Source organism: Pagrus major, chromosome 22 (assembly GCF_040436345.1).
Source record: "Pagrus major chromosome 22, Pma_NU_1.0".
Taxonomy (NCBI): Eukaryota; Metazoa; Chordata; class Actinopteri; order Spariformes; family Sparidae; genus Pagrus; species Pagrus major.
In genome coordinates this window covers 23469246-23490729 of record NC_133236.1, presented here as the reverse complement: position 1 = coordinate 23490729, position 21484 = coordinate 23469246, and the positions used below count along the sequence as shown (strand labels likewise).

At 41.7% G+C, this 21484-nt stretch overlaps 1 protein-coding gene across 1 annotated transcript in view; it reads left to right on the top strand.

Annotated features, from left to right (window-relative positions):
* Positions 1-21484, top strand: part of nkain2 (sodium/potassium transporting ATPase interacting 2) — an 84701-nt gene that overhangs the window by 42228 nt on the left and 20989 nt on the right. The window contains exons 3-4 of the mRNA XM_073493020.1: positions 147-227; positions 18160-18360. Coding sequence (XP_073349121.1) covers positions 147-227; positions 18160-18360 — 282 coding nt within the window. The remainder of the gene's footprint in view (positions 1-146; positions 228-18159; positions 18361-21484) is intronic.

The window sequence follows — 21484 nt, the reverse complement described above, 5'->3', positions numbered from 1 at the left end:
CCCCTCTGCCTTCTCTCTCCATCTCACTCGCTCAAATGCAAGACGTGAACATGCTTTTTTAATTCTCCGACAGAGGCCTGTCAGATCTCGCATGCCGCTCACTCTCTTCTCCATCCCTTCCCTTCTTGTTTCTCCTCTCTCTGCAGTACGCAGCCTGGCTGGTCGTGTGGATGACCTGGAATGTTTTCATCATCTGTTTTTACCTTGAGGTTGGAGATCTGTCCAGAGTAAGAAAACATTTTCTTGGATTATTTGTGCATCCTTGTCAAGTTGTGTACTGTACATGTCCAGAATAACATACATTACAGCACTGTTGCATGCTGGATTTCTGGAGCTAGCATGGATCTCTCAGGCCCCATTCACTGTCCGGTCTCCTACCAAAAGATGCAAGAATGAGGATGGCAGTATTTTACATTTTTCTTCTTTGCAACAAATCCAGTGAAAAGACCAAAACCAACAACGAGCTGATCCTTCTAACAAGTATTGTCTGTGTAGCGAAAGCCTCGAGTCCATGGTCTCGAGTCCAAAGTCTTCCGTGTTGTGTCCATCCTGGTTCTTTCATGCAAGATATAAATGTGGGTAGACCTTACTTCATTGCAGGAGAGTGGTAATTCACTTAAAGCTGTTTGGTATCTGTCAAAAAACGCCACAAGAAGAATCAGTTTAGCTCAGTACTTTCCTCAAATGAATACAAACCCATTGATGACTACCTTGAACCATGCACCACTCAGTCTGCTCTCTTACCTATACAGATCACTGCTCTCTGAAACTAGATTGTTGTCTTTTTGATATGCTCCCTGCAAGCCAGTGTCTGCACTCGACAAATATCACTTGCAAGGTAAAAGAAGTGCCACTCTGTTTGTGTCGCTCTGTGATTTGTGTACTTCACAAACATCCCGTTCAATAAAAGGCTGAGGAATGATCTCCCTACTTTGACTGTAAGTGCTGAAACAGCGTTCTTCCTGTCTGCCTCTGACAGGAAGGGTCACATAATTTCAGTGTCATTTTAGTGTAAACTCAGCTGCCATGATGGCAGGGGCAGGACCCTGTCAGTGGCTACTTCCACACGCTGCTTACTGACAGCGTTACACTGGAGAGGAATGAAGAGCAGGTCAGCGGCCTGGAGAGATGGATTCAACACCTTTTCAGGCTAGAGTAAAATCGTGAGATGATTACGGTGATGTGATTGAAATAATTCTCTAATACTTCTTGTTGATATTCATACTTTTCCCCCTATCAGATCAGATCTGATCCACCCGAGTCACATTCAGGGCCTTGTCTTAAACCTGACGTGAAATGTAATTTTCATGCCGAGCGCACATGTTGCGCAAATAGCAAATGCACTTGCCACCACCCATTGGCGTGTTGGTCTGGAAATGAGGTTTGGTCAGATGCATTGTTGCCGTATTGCTACCTTGAGGCAGCAGATTGCACCATTGACCAAAAAAACACCTGTTCCAAGGTCAAGTGTGCTGTATATTTCCTGTTTTTTAAAATGGCGCATTATTCAGGTAGTAAGATGGGCCTACACAGGCAGCTTCACAACGTGCATACACTCTGCTTCATTGATCAGAGAGACTGCTTTCAGTCATTTGAAATGCTTCCACGCACGCATTTATGTCACTGCAGCTAATATCATGGCACATTTTAGGAGCAAACCTAAAAACTGTAGTTATAAACTTGATAGGACAGAGGAAACTCTCCAGAGGAAACAGAATTAAACTTCTAGATTCTGAAATAAATATTTTTGATAGCTATGATGGAGCTCAGGATTTATCAGGAGGACAGCTGCTTTACTCCAGAGATTTCACAATAGTATATGAACCTACTTATCAGGTATGCTGCTGGAGGGATTGCTGCAGATAATGTCAAAGGGAACTGCAGCAGAGCTCCCCCTCAGTTAAATATCAATGCATTTGCTCAGTCTAATGGAGGCACAGGACCACATTACCTGTCCCTCAGCGAAGATGAGTGCCGCTGTTTAAATAGCAATGCGCCAGGTGCAGGCACACCTGACTTTTAAAAGGAATGGGAGATGACACTCTGATTGGTTTGATTCATGTCACGCCCAAAATTCACCTAAGATTAATTAAGACATTAAATACAGCCCCTTGCGCCTTACTTTGCACCTGGATTATGTGGCGTTTAACTAGCATAAAGGGGTTGGACACACCCTAAATGCACTTGCTCCATGAATTTTAGCTTGTAAGCTGTAGATTCTTTAAATAGGTCCCAATGTGGCCTGATGTAAACAAGGAAAAATCTCACCAATTGATTTGCAGTGATGTATGCACATATAATGAAAGGGTATCACCTTTTTGGATCGCTAATAAACACTGACATAGATATGAGACATGAGCTGAGGTTGTTCAAATCTTCTCAGACTCCCTTTGCAAAAGTTTGGCCTTTGTGCAGTAAAATCAGTGGATTTTCAATAGAGATTATGAACTTGGACAATTAATTAGGGCCAATCAGTGCTTCTATAAACAGAAGAAATCACTTGATGGGGAGTGCTGATTACGGCTGATTAGACTCTGTAGCGTGGTATTGAACAAAATGGAGTTTTTCCACCTCAATTTGCTCCAAAATGTTCGTTCTATTGGACAGTTATGTAACAGGTCTGCTACCAGTTTGATAGATTGCACTAAAATGCAGTTACAGCAGCACATATCATCCATCCTAATCCTCATTTTATTGGTATTTCCAGCTTTTTGATCATAATTACTTATAATTTGGACTTAAGCGTAAATGGTGCATATTCTTGTGCTAGTTTTCCTGTTCCCTCTGGTACTCGATCACTGTTTGATACACACACACCCAGCCTGTCTGCTCTTCCCACACACACAACGAGCCTTGTTAAGTCTTGTTGTCATTCAAACTATGGACAGAAGTTGAATAGTGAGTCAACACATATATAAAATCCCCCGACTCTCTGTCTAGAAGCCTGAAGCTTCATTGATCTCTGATTTTAAGGATATTTATGCCTCTCACTGTCCCCGAGGCCTAGTCTGTAACAGTTATAACAACCACAGCAGCCGGGAGCAACGAAAACTGACGTCTTTATCACACTGAAAATATAAGGCTGTCTGACATTTTGGCAGGCTCGAGAGCAAGTTAAAAACAGCTGGAAAAGCCGCATAATAAGGGTTCAAAAGTCAGTTAAGTAGAATAAAATTCATTATTTTACCAAATGAATGCTTTATTTTCTATTATAAAATTATATGAGTCACTTAATTTTATTGGAAAAAAAGCTATTTATTCAAAGGCTTCAGCCTCCCGACTAAAATCAGCACATCTGGTTACTAACGAGGGTGATACAGCTAGTTAATTAGGGACACCTTTATCAATTACCTGCCGACCAATCAGAGAGAAGCACATAGGGAACCAGACGCTGAACAGCTTGTCTTTATGACCATAACAGTTTGCGTGCGCCTCACTCAAGGGCACATCAACCTTGACCCAGTTGCTGAGGCAGAGGGGAGCCCCCCCGCCTGAATTCACCAGCTGTTGTATGAGATCCATCACCTACATTTTCAGGACTTGTTTGCAGACCTGAGGGCTATTATTACACCGGGCCACATGTTAACAAGTGTGGCTGCGTCTGTGATTGTTGGCGCTCATTTAAGGACAAATCAATCCCCCAAAGGATGATGAAACCTGATTTATGCACTTAGAAAATGACAAGGAATTCACTGACAATCAAAAAGACAGTCAAAAACTAAAGTGACCTGTTACAATGATAGAATATATAACTTTTTTTATGACGGACATTTTGAAAGGGAAAGGATAGGTGAAACAAATTTTGTGAACAATGTCTCAGCCCCATGCTAGTAAGCTAGGATGCACAAAGCCATACCTGCAGGACCCCTGGAACTAGCTCACGTAAATGGAGAGCAGTTTTTAATTATTAGCTAGCTGAGTCTACAATGTGAAAGACAGACACATGAAGAAATGAAAAGATTACCGCAGTCGTATTCAATGAATCAGGCATTACAGTACGCTCCTGACCTATGCCGCCGAAATGTCGTCTCTTCAAAGGTTTGAGCGGTTGCTTGACGTGTTGGGCTAATGAGCAACGTCATACATCTTATATCAGTCACATTATGTCTCAGTAATGTGTCAGATACTGAGAGAAAAATGTAGCAGAACAACAAGATGAGAGGCGACGAAAAGAAAAATTCAAAAGCGGCAGATATGTATGCTAACATTTGTTCTAAAAGAAAGCTAATGTTAGCTTATGTTAGCTAACATTGCACAGCCCTTAGCAGTTTAATAAATGAATAATGTGCAGAAAGCTGTCAACCGATAAAATATTCCCCTACAAGTTTGCTAAAGGAATATTACTGTGTTAATATTATCAAACATCTTAGCAACTTGCCAACAGCTAAACCCAGACAGTGAACAACAGACTGTTTTAGGCTCCGGCAGCACCTGTAACCACCGTCACTTGACACATCAAAGTAGTACAAGCCTCTGAATTTTTAGTAGACACAAAATTATTTGAAAAAATACATGAACAAAAGAAAAAAATAGACTTAAAGTGAAGAAAAAATGTGACCAAAACATATTTTCATCAAAAGATTAAGACTAAAAGTGAATAAAGAATAGGGTGCCTAATTAAACGCTATTATTAAGAGCAAGAAATAGCAAAATTGAAGTTAAGAGTTGAAATCTAATGTCATGACAGCCCAGTAAAAGTAACGTAGACAGCACAGCTGTAGAACTGGCTGACAAAAGATCAAAAAGAAGATCAAGATGAGTGTATACCATATCGACACATTTGTCCTGCGCAGCCTCGCCTGTTTTTCATGCATCCTTCTCACTGGATCAGAATAACTTCTCGGTGTTTGATAAGGGGTAATGATGGTGTGCTCTGTGCCTCAAGAACGCTGTGATGTAAATGAATATCTCTTAATCTCCCTCTCTGACGCTTTCTGGTGCCGCTTCCCGCTTTCTCTGCCTCTCTTTTCTCCCTCCTCCTGTGCCTCGCTCTCTTCATCTCCATGTAATTCATCCCTCCTCTCCCTCTGCTCACCCTATAATCAAGTCTTTTTCATGTTGTTTTGCAAAAGTGCCATGTGAATCCGTCCCGTGCTCCTCTTCCGCCTCGCTACCTCTTCACCTTCTCGCCTCCTTTTCATTCACTCTCTTCCTCCATATTTCCAATGTCAAGACTTGAGGAAATGTGTCCCTGTCATGAAAGCACTTCTCTTTGTGCTCAATAGCACTTCACACCGCAGGGCTTTATGTATTGGCCAGTAGCGAGCGCCAATTTAATACATTACTTTATACACTCAGGCCATTTACTTTGGGGTCACAGGACAAAAGTGATTGCGACAGACTCCCATTTTTCTTCATTACGGAGATCCAGCATCTTTCTGTGTATTAAAGAGGCAGAGGATCCGCCTCGCTTTGATTTGTGGCATGTTATCAGTGACGCTTAGCTTTGTAGTGTAGCTTTGATGTAATTTTCCAGGGTTTAATCCATGAATAGACCTGATATGTGCATCCCCGGTGCCATCAGTGTTCTTTTATTAGAACAATGATCATGACTGTCAGGGAGGTAAGTGAATATTTAGGAGCTTCGCATCCAATCTAAATGAATTTAATTGAATTTACATACATGTTGATGTTGTATTAAAGAATAGAAAATTGTGCAGACAATTCGTGAAGTCAGTTTAAGTGTGCAGAACGCCTCCTCTCAGACTATTTGATGTTCAGCAGTCGATCTGCAAATATTTCCAGAGTTATAGTGCTGTGGAAAAGTCAGAAAGAGTAGGGCTGAACGGTATGAAATTTGCCAAAAAGCCTTTGACATTTCTTCTTGATAAGGAAAGTAAACCCCAGAGAGTGAGCGGTAAGGTGTGAGAGACAGCGAGGAGGGGAAATGCATCAGAGTCCGTCAGCTCAGTTTGAAATCCTGAAGTCTGTCGGCCAGATGGACGGACGTTGTAGGAACGGACAGGTCATCGCAATTGAGATAATAATAAAGTGGCTTCGATGAGACATCATCATCGTTAACAGGACAGTCTGAGGAGCATGATGCATGTCAGAGTCACCGACATTGTCCCACTGCAACTCAAAGTTGGATTTAACTCACTTTTTTTTACTCATCTGTTATTTTGAGCTTGACATTGGAAACAGCAGCTGACAAAAAAATCTCAACTTAATGTCCAGTTGCTGTCTTGTTCTGGAGCTTTCGAGTTGCTTGTTTGCAGTAGAAGTGTACATTTTCTTGAGCTGTGGGCAGTCACCCTCATTCATTTGAATGGGACCACTGGGCTCTGCCAAAAAACTAACCTATCTACAACATTGCTGCCAAGGTATGGCTTTGGTCAATCAAACACATGCAAGCACTCATTCCTAGTAGATTGATTGGATTAGTGAACGTTGTACTTGACAGCTTGAAAGCTTGACAGATCATTCTTGACTTGGTGTTCCAGTGGTTAAGCCAAACCCAGTTCTTTTAACTTCTGAAAGCTCCTTCCAAAACCACAGAACTGTTAATAGATTTTTACACAATGCCACTCGCCACAAGCTGCTTGTTTTGTCAGATGAGTGAACAGCATCCTTCCCACACCTCACTGACGTGGCAACTTTTGTGACTTTCTGGAACCCACAATCCAAAATTCATGCTCACGTCAGACAGGTGTGTGGAGGTGTGAGAGTAGGCTGGATTTGAACTCGATGTTTGATGTGTTGTGTCTGGGCTGTCACGGCAGCTACTTGTGATCCAGAGTTTCTGTTTTTTGCTGAAAAAATCTATCTGTTCCCCAAATCCACTTTTTAATCCCCAAAGTTTAAAGATAGTCTCCGAGCTCTCCTCCCGTCTGTAAACGTCTCCGGATCAGAGCAGAATCCGAAGTGACTTTAGGTGTTTATTCCTCCAGAAGGTCTGGCTCTGGCGACACTCAGCAAATTTTGTTTAAGAGAGTAAAATGGTTTATTAAATTTAAAGCTCTCCTGATTGATAAACTGCTCTACCACCAGTCTTTTTATGACACGTTTGACTTCTCAACCGTTTGAAGGAACTTTCTATCTAATGTGTATCTCTGCCTTCCATAAGGCCCCAGTAGAGCCCCAGCGGCAAGATAAGGTGTACATCCTGTCTTGACAGTAATTTGAGTTTAAGCCTGAGATTCATACCAAGTATCAGCCTGTCACACTCCCATCCTCCCTGTCACTCGCTACTGCACTATCTAATATTGCAGCGACGCCATAAAATTAATCTTTAAAAAGATTTCTGATGTGGCATTCCTGACAGATTTGGAGAGGAGCCTGTGGAGAGAGAACTGTCACCATGTTACAAACACACACAGACACACACTTGCATATTCAACTCTCTCTCACACACACACACTCACTCAGAGACGGCTAACTGTCAGTAGTCCACTGTGTCATATAAAAGATGCAGCCACCCTCTGGGCGTCAGATGACACGGAGATACAGACACATGCATATACACATACGCCACACTCAGCTGTCAGTCTTTCGCTGAGGAGGTGGGGTGCTGTGTGGGCGGGTTGTCCCACATGCTTTTTTGCATACTGTATGTGTGAAAGTGTGCGTCTGCAAGTGTGTATATGCGTGCGTCAGTGTCTGTTTGCTTTGCTAGTAGACGGAGAACCTGTCATTTATTTCAGTCGGCCGAAAACATGAGGGACACACACTTGAATATGTGCACACACCAAGAAATGTGCAAAATAAAAATCTCTCAGAACAGCGTCATTGTGAATCCCATATCCGCCCAGGCGTCCAATTTCAGCTCACAAACACACAATGGAGCGGTGACAGAGAGAGGGAGGAGTGACCGCAGGGAAAGTGGTAAGATGAGAGATAAAAGTGAAAGATGGAGAGAGGAGAAAAAGGGGTGATAGTGAAACTAAAGAAGACTGAAAGATTGGGGGTAGAGGAGGCAGGCATCAGGGGCGGACAGTGATACGGAGAGGTTCAGACAGGCGAAGGTATGATAGGAGCTATAGAAGATGATGTGCATCAGTGTCGCTTTCAAGTGAGGACGGCGAGACAGGGGACGAGGGGAAAAGTAAGAAAGCAACACGGAGAAAGTTAGAGCAACAAACCTCTTAGAAAGTAGAGTCATCCATCTAAGAGGAAGAAATCAAACATTTCCCCTTTATATCAGTTTTATATCAACATCAGTAGCTGCTGTTGTCAGTTGCAGTGTGAGCTTTTTTACTGCAGGATAAATTATCAGGAAAAAATACGACATTAAATCAAATTGAAAACCACCCAGTTTATCCCCAAAGAATCTAACACAACAGATATCTGGGGTCGGTTTGAATGCTAATAGTCACTTAATTTTACTCCCGTCAGTATTCATTCTGCACCGCCGCTTGAGACGATGAATGAGAGGATCCCACACATTTAATCAGACGTTTCTAGTTAAAACATCCACCCTGATTCTCTGAGTTAATGCATCAACTCTAGCTGTGTTTGATCAATGGATGCAATTGTTGAAATCATGGCATGAAATTGCCTTTTTTCATCAACACACCTCTCGTGGGGGCAACCCTACCAGCCAATCTTGTCATTAGGGCCCTGAGCAATTATTACTGGTGATTTGATTTGATTATTCATTGTTACTGTAAAGGTTCATGCGCAACGACAAGAGTTTGCTTTTACTTGTTAGAACAGAGCGAGCCGATTGAACACAGATTGGCTGTGTGCCGCAGTAGATAATGGATCTGATTGACTTGCCTGCCGCAGTCAGACTCGTTCCAGGGTTTGGAAGGTTGCTGGTGTTAATTTCAAGCCTTGATTGTAATGGATTTATCCTGGCTGTGTTTGCAGTAATGTTTGTTTTATTGTCCATGTTAGGAAACTGTGAAACTGCCTATGCTTTACTGTAATGGGGATTTCTTAAAGGTTTGGTCCGATGAGCTTTCTCAGAACTGAGCAAGGCCAGTTGATTATTATGACATTTGACTCATAAAAGTATTTTTTCTTACTCTTTCAGACTTCCTTGTATTGGTGTGGCCACCTTTCCAGATGTCAGCGAACAACTAATAACATTTACATTGTTATTACGACCAAACGATTGACCCAACGACAACATAAACCCCAGTTTTAATAAAACAGAATTCACCTTCTTACAAATATGTATCATTAACTTTATCATGAATATCAGTCCAATATTGGCTTTTTATTAGCTCTGCTTTGGTCTCCACCAACACCTGAGTGAAATATCTGCCTCTTTAGCCTATAATATATTATATGTTCAGTGTTTCCCACACATAGACTTTTATATTAATGGCCCATTATTTGGCAACCCATTTAAGCATTTTTTCATCTATCTATCTAACTGCCTGAGAGAACGACGCCATCCATGATCATTAACTAGCGGACAGTCTGCCCTCGCTCTACCCCTCCCGTCTACTGACATTTGCACATGCCCTGCAGAGGAACACAGAGAGAGATGTTCTCTGGTATTACATCCCTCCTGTAAATGCACTGATTATTATGTTACCTCTCCAATTTAATGTCGGCCTACTTGTTTCGTACAAGCTTGCATGCTCACCTGATGTCGTTCGGTACGAGGTTGGTCACGATAGTTTCGATAGACTACACGACAGGCTTCCTCTACAGCATTTTGGCAGAAACAGCTGCCTAGAGTGAAACGTCAAACATGGACCTTATGAAAGATAATTTTTGATAATTCTCTTTGTGTTCACCACTACATAACAGTGTCTTTTCATCTATTGTTAATCTGAAAATACTGATTACAGCAGCTTCAACATGCCGCTGCGTTAATCATGTGTGCTGATGTTCTTTTTTCAGTGCGCAAAAAAATAAAACCCAAGCTCCGATCCACTAGATTTCAGACTTATTGCGTGAGGTGTGGCTAGAGGGTTTTCAAAAAACCAATTAACCCATTGAAAGCTTGAATTAGCCACCTCCCTCCTTCATGCAACTGTGGATCCCACCTGGGGTACGGGTAGGAGCGCTATAATTGGCCTACCAGTGTGAGAGATCGAAGGGTTAAGATAGTTATGTTGGGGAATTTGCTTAGATGTGGTAATGGGTTTGGAGTGGGTAAGGTCAGGGTCAGGATCTGGAACAGACTTCATCTTTACCCGCCCCCAGCATATCCTCACACACACACGCACACGCACACGCACACACACACACACACACACACACACACACACACACACACACACACACACACAACCAATTCCATAACACCCCCAACCAATCTGATAGGAGCGAAGTGCTTTAGGCATTATGGGTTAAGGCCTCATCTAACACCCATGGGAAATCACAGCAAAACAATGTAGGGAGATGCACCGTGACTGATGATATTGGTGTGAAATAACACAGACTGAGTGACGTTCAGAGAGAAAGCGGAGAGAGAAAATGATAGAGAAAAGGGGCCACAGATAGAGGTTCGGTTAAATAGAGTGAAACATTGACTTTACAGAGAATAAAGCTAACATCTTCCCCTCCCTGATTTTCTGCCCTTTAGTTTGATGATCGCTGATCTTTCTATCTGCCTGCTGGACGGACTGAATATCCGACTGACTGTTGTTTTGTCAGAATGTGAAACTGACTGTTTCGTTGACTGTTCGTCTGCTTTCTGGAGCTGGTGTTGTATTTGTAGACTATTTGAAATGTGTTAGAGTATGTGAAAAGGTGTTAGATTTTGTGCAAGTCGGTATGTTTCGTAAGATATAAGATGTGCGCTAGTGTGTGTTGTTGTGTGTTTGTGTCCAGGGAGCAGATGCTGAAGCACTCATGGGGAAAAACTGGCACTCCCTCCCTTATGCCCTCCATCTATCCATCCATCCAGAATATATCTGGGTCAGAAGACTGAAAAATACAATTATCTTATCCTTCTTATCCTTCAGAGTTCCCTTGAACATTGTTACTGTATGTTGTACTGTGTGTTGTTACATTGTAACTACATACAGTGTATAAAATTGGACAACACATCTGTAGTTCTTCCTGCTGTTACAAAATGAAGCCAAAGTATCCTGGATACAGCCGCTGCCATATTGAGCATTTGGAGTCTGCGCAGTAGGGATTGAGCGGTGGAGCCACTGTATCCAGTTCCCGCCAACACCTGCCTCTCAAAAGCAATCTGGGCTTACCTGTCAGTCATGGCATCGCATGACAGAAACCGTCTTTGGGAAAAAAGTTCCTGACTTGACCGAAGTCACATGACGGGGGCGGGATTTATGAATTATACTGCAGCCAGCCACCAGGGGGCGATTGAGATGTTTTGGGTTCACTCCTGAGGGGCCGTCGTGTCGTCCATCCTGATGCATACGTTGCTCCAGGTCTGAATTTAGTTCAGAGTCGGTATTCCAATCTAAATGCGTCCCAGCGCATCTGCTCGTAAAAAAAAAAAACACGGATGCCCACAGCAAGGGGATGTTTGTGTGGCAAGACTCTGAGCTTCACACGCAACTACAGCAGCTGATTTAACAGATTAGCACGCTTAGAAAGAGACAGGAGGAGTAGGCACGCAAAGACTTCTATCAAGCGTAAATCAACTGATTGAAGATGGAAATGGCAACTACAATTCGTGACAACACAAACACAACTTAAAAGTAAGAAGTGATGCAAAGGCAAAAGGTTATTATTCACTGTGTGGCTGCCATTCTGCTGTGATGCAATCCAAATCAGAATTGGACACCGTGTGCCCCTTTTTTTCATATTCTGCCAAGGTTTAGAGTTTTATTTAACACAATATTTTTCCTAGATTGTCTATGTTGCCATCAACTCTCAAATTTGGCCCCAGGTAGCGTTACAGAGGCATTACTCCCCCCCATGCGGACTATCAGACCATCAGAGGAAATACCATTTTCAGTGGTCTGTGCCCCCTCCGCCCCTCCATCTCTTGGGAGTGGGAGACAAAGGAAAATAGAGAAGTGGTAAATTGAGGGGAAATTGAGAGAGAGAGAGAGAGAGAGAGAGAGAGAGAGAGAGAGCTGGGTGAAGAAGAGGAAGAGAGAGAAAGAGAGGCAAAGGAAGAACAGATGTGGTTCATTGAAGCGGCACTAGCCCTCAGTCAGAGACAAAGACCTGAGAGCATGAGTGCATGATCCTCAACTGGAAGCACACTGGAAATTACAGACTGTGTGTGTGTGTGTGTGTGTGTGTGTGTGAAGGAGGGCGAGAGAGAAGGAGGATAACAGGAGAGAGTGGTGAGAGACACAGAGAGAGGGGAGGGAATATATGGAGAGACGGGAGACTAATAATCAGAAATGGAGCTTAGCAAGGAACTCATACGCATGTACGCACAAAACACACACGCATACACACACAGTTAGAAATACTAATATAAATCTAGTCAATAATCTTTGTTTGAGGTTGCACGCCAAACAGCCCATTCATCACCAGACAGATTAATATCTCAAGATTATTTTAGAGCTGTGGCTTCATCATCCTGTTGGGTTAAATGCTGCAATGCTAAATAAATTCCACCACATGAAATCAATACATCAATGCCAGCACACAGCTCGCAATTTAATTGTTTTGTATTCCACCGGTGTGTGTGGACTAATTTGAGTTTTTGCCTCCAAATTCTTTATGCCGGCCGTGAATACGTAAAATGTTTCATATGTGGATAATTTGTTACTACAAACACTGGTTCTCCACTTAGGCTTCATTTTGAATGTGCTTTTTTAATATCAGATTGCCATTTGCTGGGGTCACTGCTGCTGGATGAATAGATAGTACCATTTTTTATTATTAGTACCTGGTCCTGAGCTATATTACAGACCTGTTAACCTCAGTGAAGTCATACACAGGCACAGGATCATCAGACACAGCTGAACAGAAAATAGAAACTGTTGTTACTGTAGATGTGGTATGTTCAGTGTTTTTGAGGCTGAAATCATCTTGATTGAGTTTCAATGCAGTTACAAAGGAATTTAAAGCCACAGTTCAAGAAGATGAATACCACTCTCGCTTAATATGAATTAATATTAATATGAATCCAGGAGACAGTTACATTAACTTAGCATAAAGATTGGAGGCAGGGTGAAACGTTTAGCCTGGTTCTGCCCACAGGTAATAAATTCCGCCTACCAGCATCTCTTTAACTTAACTTGATATATGCTGTTTGTTTAATCCTTCCAAAATGTATGTGATTGCCCCCTGCCTAGGAAATACTCCCATACCCAGTGAAAACCCTCCACAAATCCACAGCACATTGTTTTTACACATCGGTATGTACAGAGCAGAGGTGCTATAGGCAGATTTTGTGAACCTTTGGACTGAGCCAGGCTAACTGTTCCCCTTGTTTACAGACTTTTTAGTCAGATACCAATCTTGGCTACAGCTTCGAAAATAACATATGGCTGTGAGAGTGGTGTACATCTTCTCATCTTCTTTTTTCTCTCATCTAACTCATCAAAAAGCATATAAGCTTGTTTCCCAAAGTGCCAAATGATTCCTTTAAAGTAGACATAATGAGTCTAAATATTAAGTTTCGAACAGATTAACCATTTCTACACAATTTTGAGGGATGTTCCAATATCATTTTGTCCTTCACGAGATCTACGTGATACCAGAAGTTGCATATCAACCCATACCGAGCACCGACCTGATAACAGTTTTTTGTTTCTTTCGTTCTTTTTCACATTTTATCCTTGGTGTTTTTATTGATTTAATCATTCATTGTTACAAGTTTTACTTCTCTTTTCGTCAGGTTACTCAGAAAAGGACCCAAATGCCCAAGACACACAAGTTGGCAGATGAAGAACAAAAAACAAGCTTTAATAAAAAATTAAGCTGAAAACCAAGGTCTGAAAAAATACAAAAAACAAAAATACCAAGAGGAAACACAGAAGCTAAACAAAGTTCAAACCAAGAAAAGCAAAGTACAAGTGAAAAAGCAAAGTTCAAGACAGCAGGGAGCACACAGACTATATACCCAAGGGCTGAATAACTAATAATTAGACACAGGTGAACTCAGAAAAGGGGCGGGAAAGCACACAAAGGGAGGAAATGAAAAGCAAAATACAACACATGGGGGCAGAACTTCAAAATAAAACAGGAAATAACAGAACTTCAAACTATGATGCTTTTATTTCATACGTCGGGCAGTTTATTCATACCTTTATTGTTATTATTATTATTATTATTATTATTAACTGTGTGTTAACAAATATATTTATTTTTTAACAGCTGTATAGTACTAACCATGGCTGTGATATGATTGCTACATGTATCATTATTGTGTGGCCTGGCTCAGATTAAACCCTTTGTAAAGCATCAACATATACACACATAGAAATTTGTTTTATTATGTAGTTTGACAGTCAGTTATAACTAAAATATCCACAAATTTAAATTTGCTGACATGTCAAGTTACACGGCTCACTTCCAATTAATATATATTGGCTACTTGTGCAGTAAAAGAGTTGCATACAGGTGTACCAGGAAGTAGCAGACAACATACTATGTGGTACCGGATCAGTGCATGATAAGTTATCCAGCATTTTTTACTCTGGCAAGATCACTCGTGTTTTTTTGAGCCTCATTTTACTTTCTGATTTTCAACAAAGTTTTGCATAAATTAGTTGATGCTTCTTTCTTTCTTCAAATTGAATAAAGTTGCAGCTTGTTTTGTTCCTATATCCAACAAGTGGTTCACGCTGCTAACTTTGCCAAAATAACAGCTTGGACACATTTTTCACATTATGTCCCTTTTTACAAAGTGAGAGGATACTGCAGAGTTAGTAGCAGCGCGTCCTGCCTCGCATTGATGACATTTTGCCAAATTCAGCTTCTCACTGATAATTACTTTTTGTGTTTATTTGGTGTGTTTGTTCGAGAGGCTCATTAGAAGAGCACTGATAGATACTGTACCGAAATAATTACTACTCCTCCCTCCCAACCCCAGTTAACAGAGAGAGAGGACCGTGAATGACAAAGAAACAAGAGCGAGAAAGAGAAAGGGTGAAGAAATACGAAAAGAAAGATTTGAAGCAAGACGTTGACTGTAAGAGACGGACAGAGAGAGAATGATGTCAGCGAGAGGAGAAGAGAGAAATTTAGAGAGATTTTACTCATTAAAAAGAGGAGCACAACAAGGGGAGATGGCATTAATCAGAGCTCTGCACTAATGAGGCATTTACTCATTAGGCTGAAATAGAGAGAAGCCAAGGAAGAAAAAAGAGGGGAGACAAAGGGGGGACGTGGGAGAGAGAAGAAAGAGAGACCACGGTATAAATTAATGGAGAACAGAGCAGGTAAATATTAAATAAGAGAGAGGAAATGTGGAGGGAGGTGACGGAGTCAAGTGTGGATATGGAGGGAGGATAAGTGGCGAATATACAATGTACAAACAGACAATGTTGACCCAAGTGTTTATGTGTAATAACTCAATCTCTATGGGTCTGGTTAAAGCCCTGCAATTTGTGTTCAAGTGTTTCCCGTTGAAGACTTCGAGCTTTTCGTCCTTTAAGATGCTGACAGCAATCCAGAAAGTAACTGGACGAAAAAGAGAAAATCCAAGTCTTAAAGATGTAAAGATGTAAAAAAAAAAAAAAGATGTATCATCACAGAGGAAATTAGCAAATGAGGGGCTAAGCTATTTTTGCTCTCAGCGTGCTTTAAAAAAAGGCTTCCCAATGGACTAATGGCAAAGCAGCGTTAGAGCAAACATGGCATGTGTGCAAAGTGTGTGTTTGTGTGTTTCAGTGCGGTTTGCAGGGCTGTCTGAGGAATGATATATGTCTCCCCTTCCTAAGTGGAGTCGTTAATATGTGCATTATTTAAACCAAGACGACTATCATAACTGATTTATTGCGCGTCTTCCAGGCTTTTAGAATTAAAAGGATTGAAGAGGAGCCGGAGCAGATACCCTGCATTGCGACTGCAGGGCCCGTTTGCTATGTGGTCTTTCTCTGCTGCCGCCGCCACTGTGAAGTAGAACTGAAACAACGAGGGACCGAAAATGTTTATTTACTCGCTTGTAGTCGGTTGTGCTATTCTTCGCCGCTCCTGGCTATAATTTAAGTTATCTCGGCCAGTGAAGGGACTGCTCAAGCTGTGGTGGACAAGCTGAACAAATAAAAGAGAAGAAAATGTTTCTGTGTCTGTAGAACAACACGACTACAAGAGTCTACAGATATGCTAGTGGCTCTGCGAGGCTTTATGGAGACGCAGCAGTGCTTGGAGCTAAATGCTAATGTCAGCATGCTGGTGATGTTTACTGTCTCTATCTTAGTTTAGCGAGTCGGCGTTAGGAGGCGCAGTCACCGACTATCTCGTGCTACGATATGTCACCCGTGATAATGATGGAATCACCATACAGCGATTCTGAGATAATTGATACATTGCAAGACAATCATCTACATTTCATCATATCTGTGTGACAGAAGAATACAAATATACCCCTAAAAAAAAATCAGTGCACTGTGGTGTCAGTTTGACAACTGAGATGAAACGGTGTACGAAAATGTCCAATATGTGCCAATAGAAAACCTTTTTTTACAGAACAAAAAGCCGAAAAAGATGCTCGAGGTAATTTAGAATTATTAAATTCCCAGTGAAGTTAATTGTTTCGGTGCACTGATGTCATCTTGGGAAATCAACTGTAATGTTAACTGTAAAGTATCCTGCCTCCATCACGTATGTGTCTTTGTCACAAGTGTTTGATAACCACATGTGAGGGATCATTGCAAAAAGCTTTGTTTTTGTATTTAAGAATATCGACGGATATCTCCATTTTCGTTTTCAGCATCAGCTCCACAAATCCAGTATCAGACTGTGCAAAAAAGTGCTCAGTCTTATCTTAGTGTCTCTTTAACACACACACACCCTGACTGCAACTTGTCCATGTCAATGTGTGCCATCATCCCAGTGTGAATAAGCCATTAACTGGCAAAAGGCTGAACAGCCAGAAAGCAGAACAGTGCTGCAGGTAAAATGTTTAAAGGAGGGGCACAGCTGTGCTCACTAAAATGTTTCAATCTGTTTAACTCCAGAGTTTCTTTCATTTTACCCTCATTCATTTGACAAGCTCCAATCATGAGGAGCCATGAAGTAGTGACTCTGATGAGTCTAATTGGCACGGGAAACTGTTGAGAGCGCCTGTTTTAATGAAATTATCTATATTCTGCCAGCGTGCCAGTAAAACACTGTAAGAGGAAGTGCTACATTGTGTTGCTGTATTGATAGTTGCAGACAGAAAGTACAGCTGAAGCTGATGGGATTATTTTGGCAGTCATTTGGTCATTTAACAAATTAATCATTGAATCATGGTAGCACTAAAGGAAAAGTCGGGGGCTTAAAGTCGTTTGGATTCATCCTCTGGGAACCACAGATGTACAAAATATAATAGTTTTTGTGCCAATACATGTTGTAGATGTCGAGATATTTCCCATGATAGTTTTGACTTGCTGGTGAGAAGAGATGAGAAGCTGGGAGTCCCCAAAGTCATTAGGCACCATGGAGATTGGTGCCAATTACATGGCATAAAAATCTCAGTCTCATGTCGGCAACACAGCGAACATCAGGGGATCACCGAAGTCAGTGAGGCTCATTCTCTGGGGGCCTTGGATGTCTATACCAGATTTCAGGGTAATCCATCCAGTATTTGTGGATATATTTCAGTTTGCCTCTGAAGTTTTAAAGACACCCTCAGTGTTGGGATTGTCCTTTTTAATAAGAAATAAATGAGGAGAACAAATCATAACTTCTTTGCCTAAAACCAAAACAGCTACACTTTAGTTAGTGACCCTCCCCTGACACCACAACACAAAGCCTCTCCTCTCTCTCCTACACTGAAATCATAATACGAGAGCTTTTTGGTGCATGAAGAAACACAAAATGAAAACTGAGCTTCTCACACCCCTCTCGCTTGATGTTTTCCTCCCTCTGTCTGGCCCCCTCCCATCATTCATCCCTCTGCCTCGCTCATTGTCCTCATCATAACCCTGCCTGTGTATGATTGTGATCTAATCTGAGCGAACCCAGATCATTGGAATTATAAATCTGACATCTATTTTTAGCTCCAGCCAAACCTTCTCCTATCTGTCTGTCTGTCAGACCTCGATATGACAAACAGTTTGGTTTTAATTAAAATGTTTTTAAAACCTGCGCTGCCATTCAGCCTGATCTGCCTTCTGTCTGAGGAGGTAATTCAACTCTCTCTCTCTCTGTCTGTCCCTTTCTTGCCAGGACTCTGACCTTGTCCTGACGTTCAACCTGTCCATGCATCGCTCCTGGTGGATGGAGAACGGCCCCGGGTGCAGGGTGACACCCATCAATCCCCCTCCCTCCTGGGCACCCGAGGACCACCGATATATATCTATATCTGGCTGTCTGATGGATTTTCAGTTCATAGAGGTGGCTCACTCCTCGCTGCAGATACTCCTGGCTGTAAGTACTTGAGCCAAATTGGTACTCTCTAGTATGCACTGCAATTTCAAACTCGAGTACCTGCATGGAGCTTACAGACAATTACATCTCAACCTATGGCTTTAAATCGCCTTTAAACTAATAGGGGTGGCCTGTCGCTCACACTGGGTGCTGTTGCTAAAACGATGCAAAATGCTAATTTTTACTTTCTTTCTGATATAAAACAGTCTGTTCCTTAAGCAGTAGCTGGCATAGGGACTCGCAGCAGGTGGAAAAAATGGAAATTGAGGGTGAGGTTTGGATATCAAACATCTTAACATGCTAAAGGTAGTTGAGTTATGATAAGAGTTCCTATGTGTCTTTTTTATTGCCTTTCCAAACCGAAAATGGAAGGAATGTTATTCAGTCATCGCACAAAGTTAGCGTTAATTAGCTAGCGAGCTAGCAGTTGATTAAATCGGATTATAGGATAAAGCGCTAGCTCCATCCTGGGCTTGTAGACATTCTTTCCATCTTCGGACAGGCTAACTGTTTCCCCTTAACTCCAGTATTTACACTAAGTTAAACAAAACACAGTGACTCAAATATTGGGGCAGTGAAACAAGCTGCAAACACTTTAAAATATTATCACCTTATGAGGTTTTTATAGCGAGAAGGTTAGCAAACTGCTTCCCATTGACACATTTAGCAGACAGGAAGCAACATAGCATTTATTTAGGGTCGAGGTTCTGGTCAACCAGTAAAGTAAGCCCAATATTCCCCCTACTTTTTTGGTGTCCACCATCTCCTGCTAGAAGAATTTTGGCTCTTTAGCTGCTAAATGTTCTCCGTTCTTCTGCCCTTTTGGGACCGGACAAGGTAGCGTACACTGGGTAGGAGCTGGTTGTTGCTGCTGGAAAACAACGCCGATGAAAGCATTGAGACTGAACCAAAACACCACATGTAGGAATCGCGTAAAACCAAAACAAGGAGCTGAAAGATGGTTAAAATAGAACTGCAGAAAAACAATTGACCCAAAAAATTGGACTATCCCTTTAAGTTTTTCTAAAGACTAAATTTGAATGTGATAATCTGCTGTGTGAGTACAAGTCAGCGCAGTAGTTAAACTGTGGGGTTTATGTTATTTTTGTGTGTGCGCTCGAGTGTGACAGTGCTGTGAAATGAACGCAATTATTCAATTGATGGTCTTTACAGCTACACTAAGTCGTACATTAGGTTTAATGTATTCTAAAGTGTATTGCAAGCACGCCAACTTTCTTTGTGTGTTGCAAAGGGTTTTGGGAATTGTGGGCGATTGTGCAACTTTGTGGTATCCGTTTTTTTTAGAGAAAAATAAAGCATCTAGGCTCCATTAAGTTAATAACTTCATATCCTCATTAACATAGAATGGGGCTGGATAAGCTGCTTTAGAGACTCTCTCCCTCTCTAGCTGAGTTTTTTTTTTTGCCATTCTGTGTTGTTCTCTCTGTCTTATTTCATTGTTACAAAAACGATTTCCTCCTCTGTTTTCCTCTGCCTGTTTCTTACCCCTCGCCCTCTGTATTTCTTCCTCTCCTGCACTGTCAAACTGCGATAATTAGCAGGATCAAAGGAGACAGCGGAGAGAGAAATAAAGAGCGGGAATGAGGGAGGCCTGTCACTTTTCATCTGAGTCTCCTCTGTACTTTGGCTCTGTTTTTTCGGGAGTGTACTCAGGCATTTGAATACAGACGCACACGCAGTAAACAAACCGGCGCTTTAATGCGACTGCATGCGTCATTACCCGACAGAAAGAGAGAGAAAGACTTTCAGAGAGTTTCGGTGCGTCTACCCCTTTTTCCTTTCTCGTTCTGCATCTTCCTCCCTCTCTTAGCATGACTGTCTCTCTCTCTCTCTCCAACCGGCTCTCCTCATGCTCTGTCTGTCAATCGATAGTGGTACTTATAGTGTGGCTGAGTGCCAAGCCACCACACAGCTGTACCACTGTCTCGCTGTAATTGGTGTGTGGAAACACTGTCATGCTCCATGAGCACACACTCAACAGTCTGACTGTTTCACTGGCTGACTGGCTGGCTGCTTCACTGTAATTGGTAGAAACACTGTCAGGGTTGTTAATAACATACGTTCAACCAGTCGACAGGCTAAGTGAGGGGATAGGGGTTTGGGTTTGGTTCAACTCTGGTTTATCTGCATGTGAACTGGTTAGTCAGCTGGCTGGGTAACTGATGTTTTCTGGAAATTAAGGTACTCTTTGTTGGACAGGATAAAAAAATCTCAAAAAAAGTTATGTCAGGTCAGTGTGTGGAAGGTAGAATAGCCGCTGATGCATTTCAGCTGTCAAGGTCTCCAGCAGAGCATGTTTTTGTTTGTGGGTGGTTGGTCAGTTGGGTTTGTGACTGACTGGTTTGCCTGTCTAACTGGCTCACTGACGGTTACAGATTCATCGCACACCAATCAAGTTATTCTTTATTTCCACATAAGATAAAACAGTTTCTCATAAGAAAACATATTTTACACCCAGCTCCTTCATGCGTTGCCATATGGTTCACATATTTTTACTGTTGACAAGTAACACTAACACTAACACTATTTCAGGAGAAATTCAAACACATAATTTTAATATAACCTATATTAATGAGTAATAAATATGTATGTTTTCCATAACTGAATAAACAAGCTGTTCTCAGAGGAAAATAAGCCAGGAAGATGGCAGGGTCCTTTAAGGTCAGTTTGTTTATTCAGTCATGAAAATGAAGAGAGTTTATTAAGTTTGTTTAGCCATAAAAAATAAGCCAATAAAGATCTTTTCTCTTCATAGTGCACCTTTAACTGGCTTATTTTCTCAAACTGCAAAACACAAAGTGGTTTCTTTACAATTTGGTGGACAGTATGAAGATCGGGGGTTGAAACTAAGCATAGGACTCTGGCTTCTCCAGAGAGTCCTCAGTAAGACATCAGCTAATGCCATCACTGTCACACTGCAGCACAGTGGGGGAATGTGCGAGTACGACTGTGATTACAGCTTTTTTTTCCAGCTTTATTCTGCCTTCTAATAACGCAGGCAGAGTGATAATTAAATGATATTTTACAACAAAAAAACAATCTGAGATGAGGCTCCGTGCTGGCTCAGTGGTCGAGAGTGCACCTCTGCAAGTCATTTCAGTGA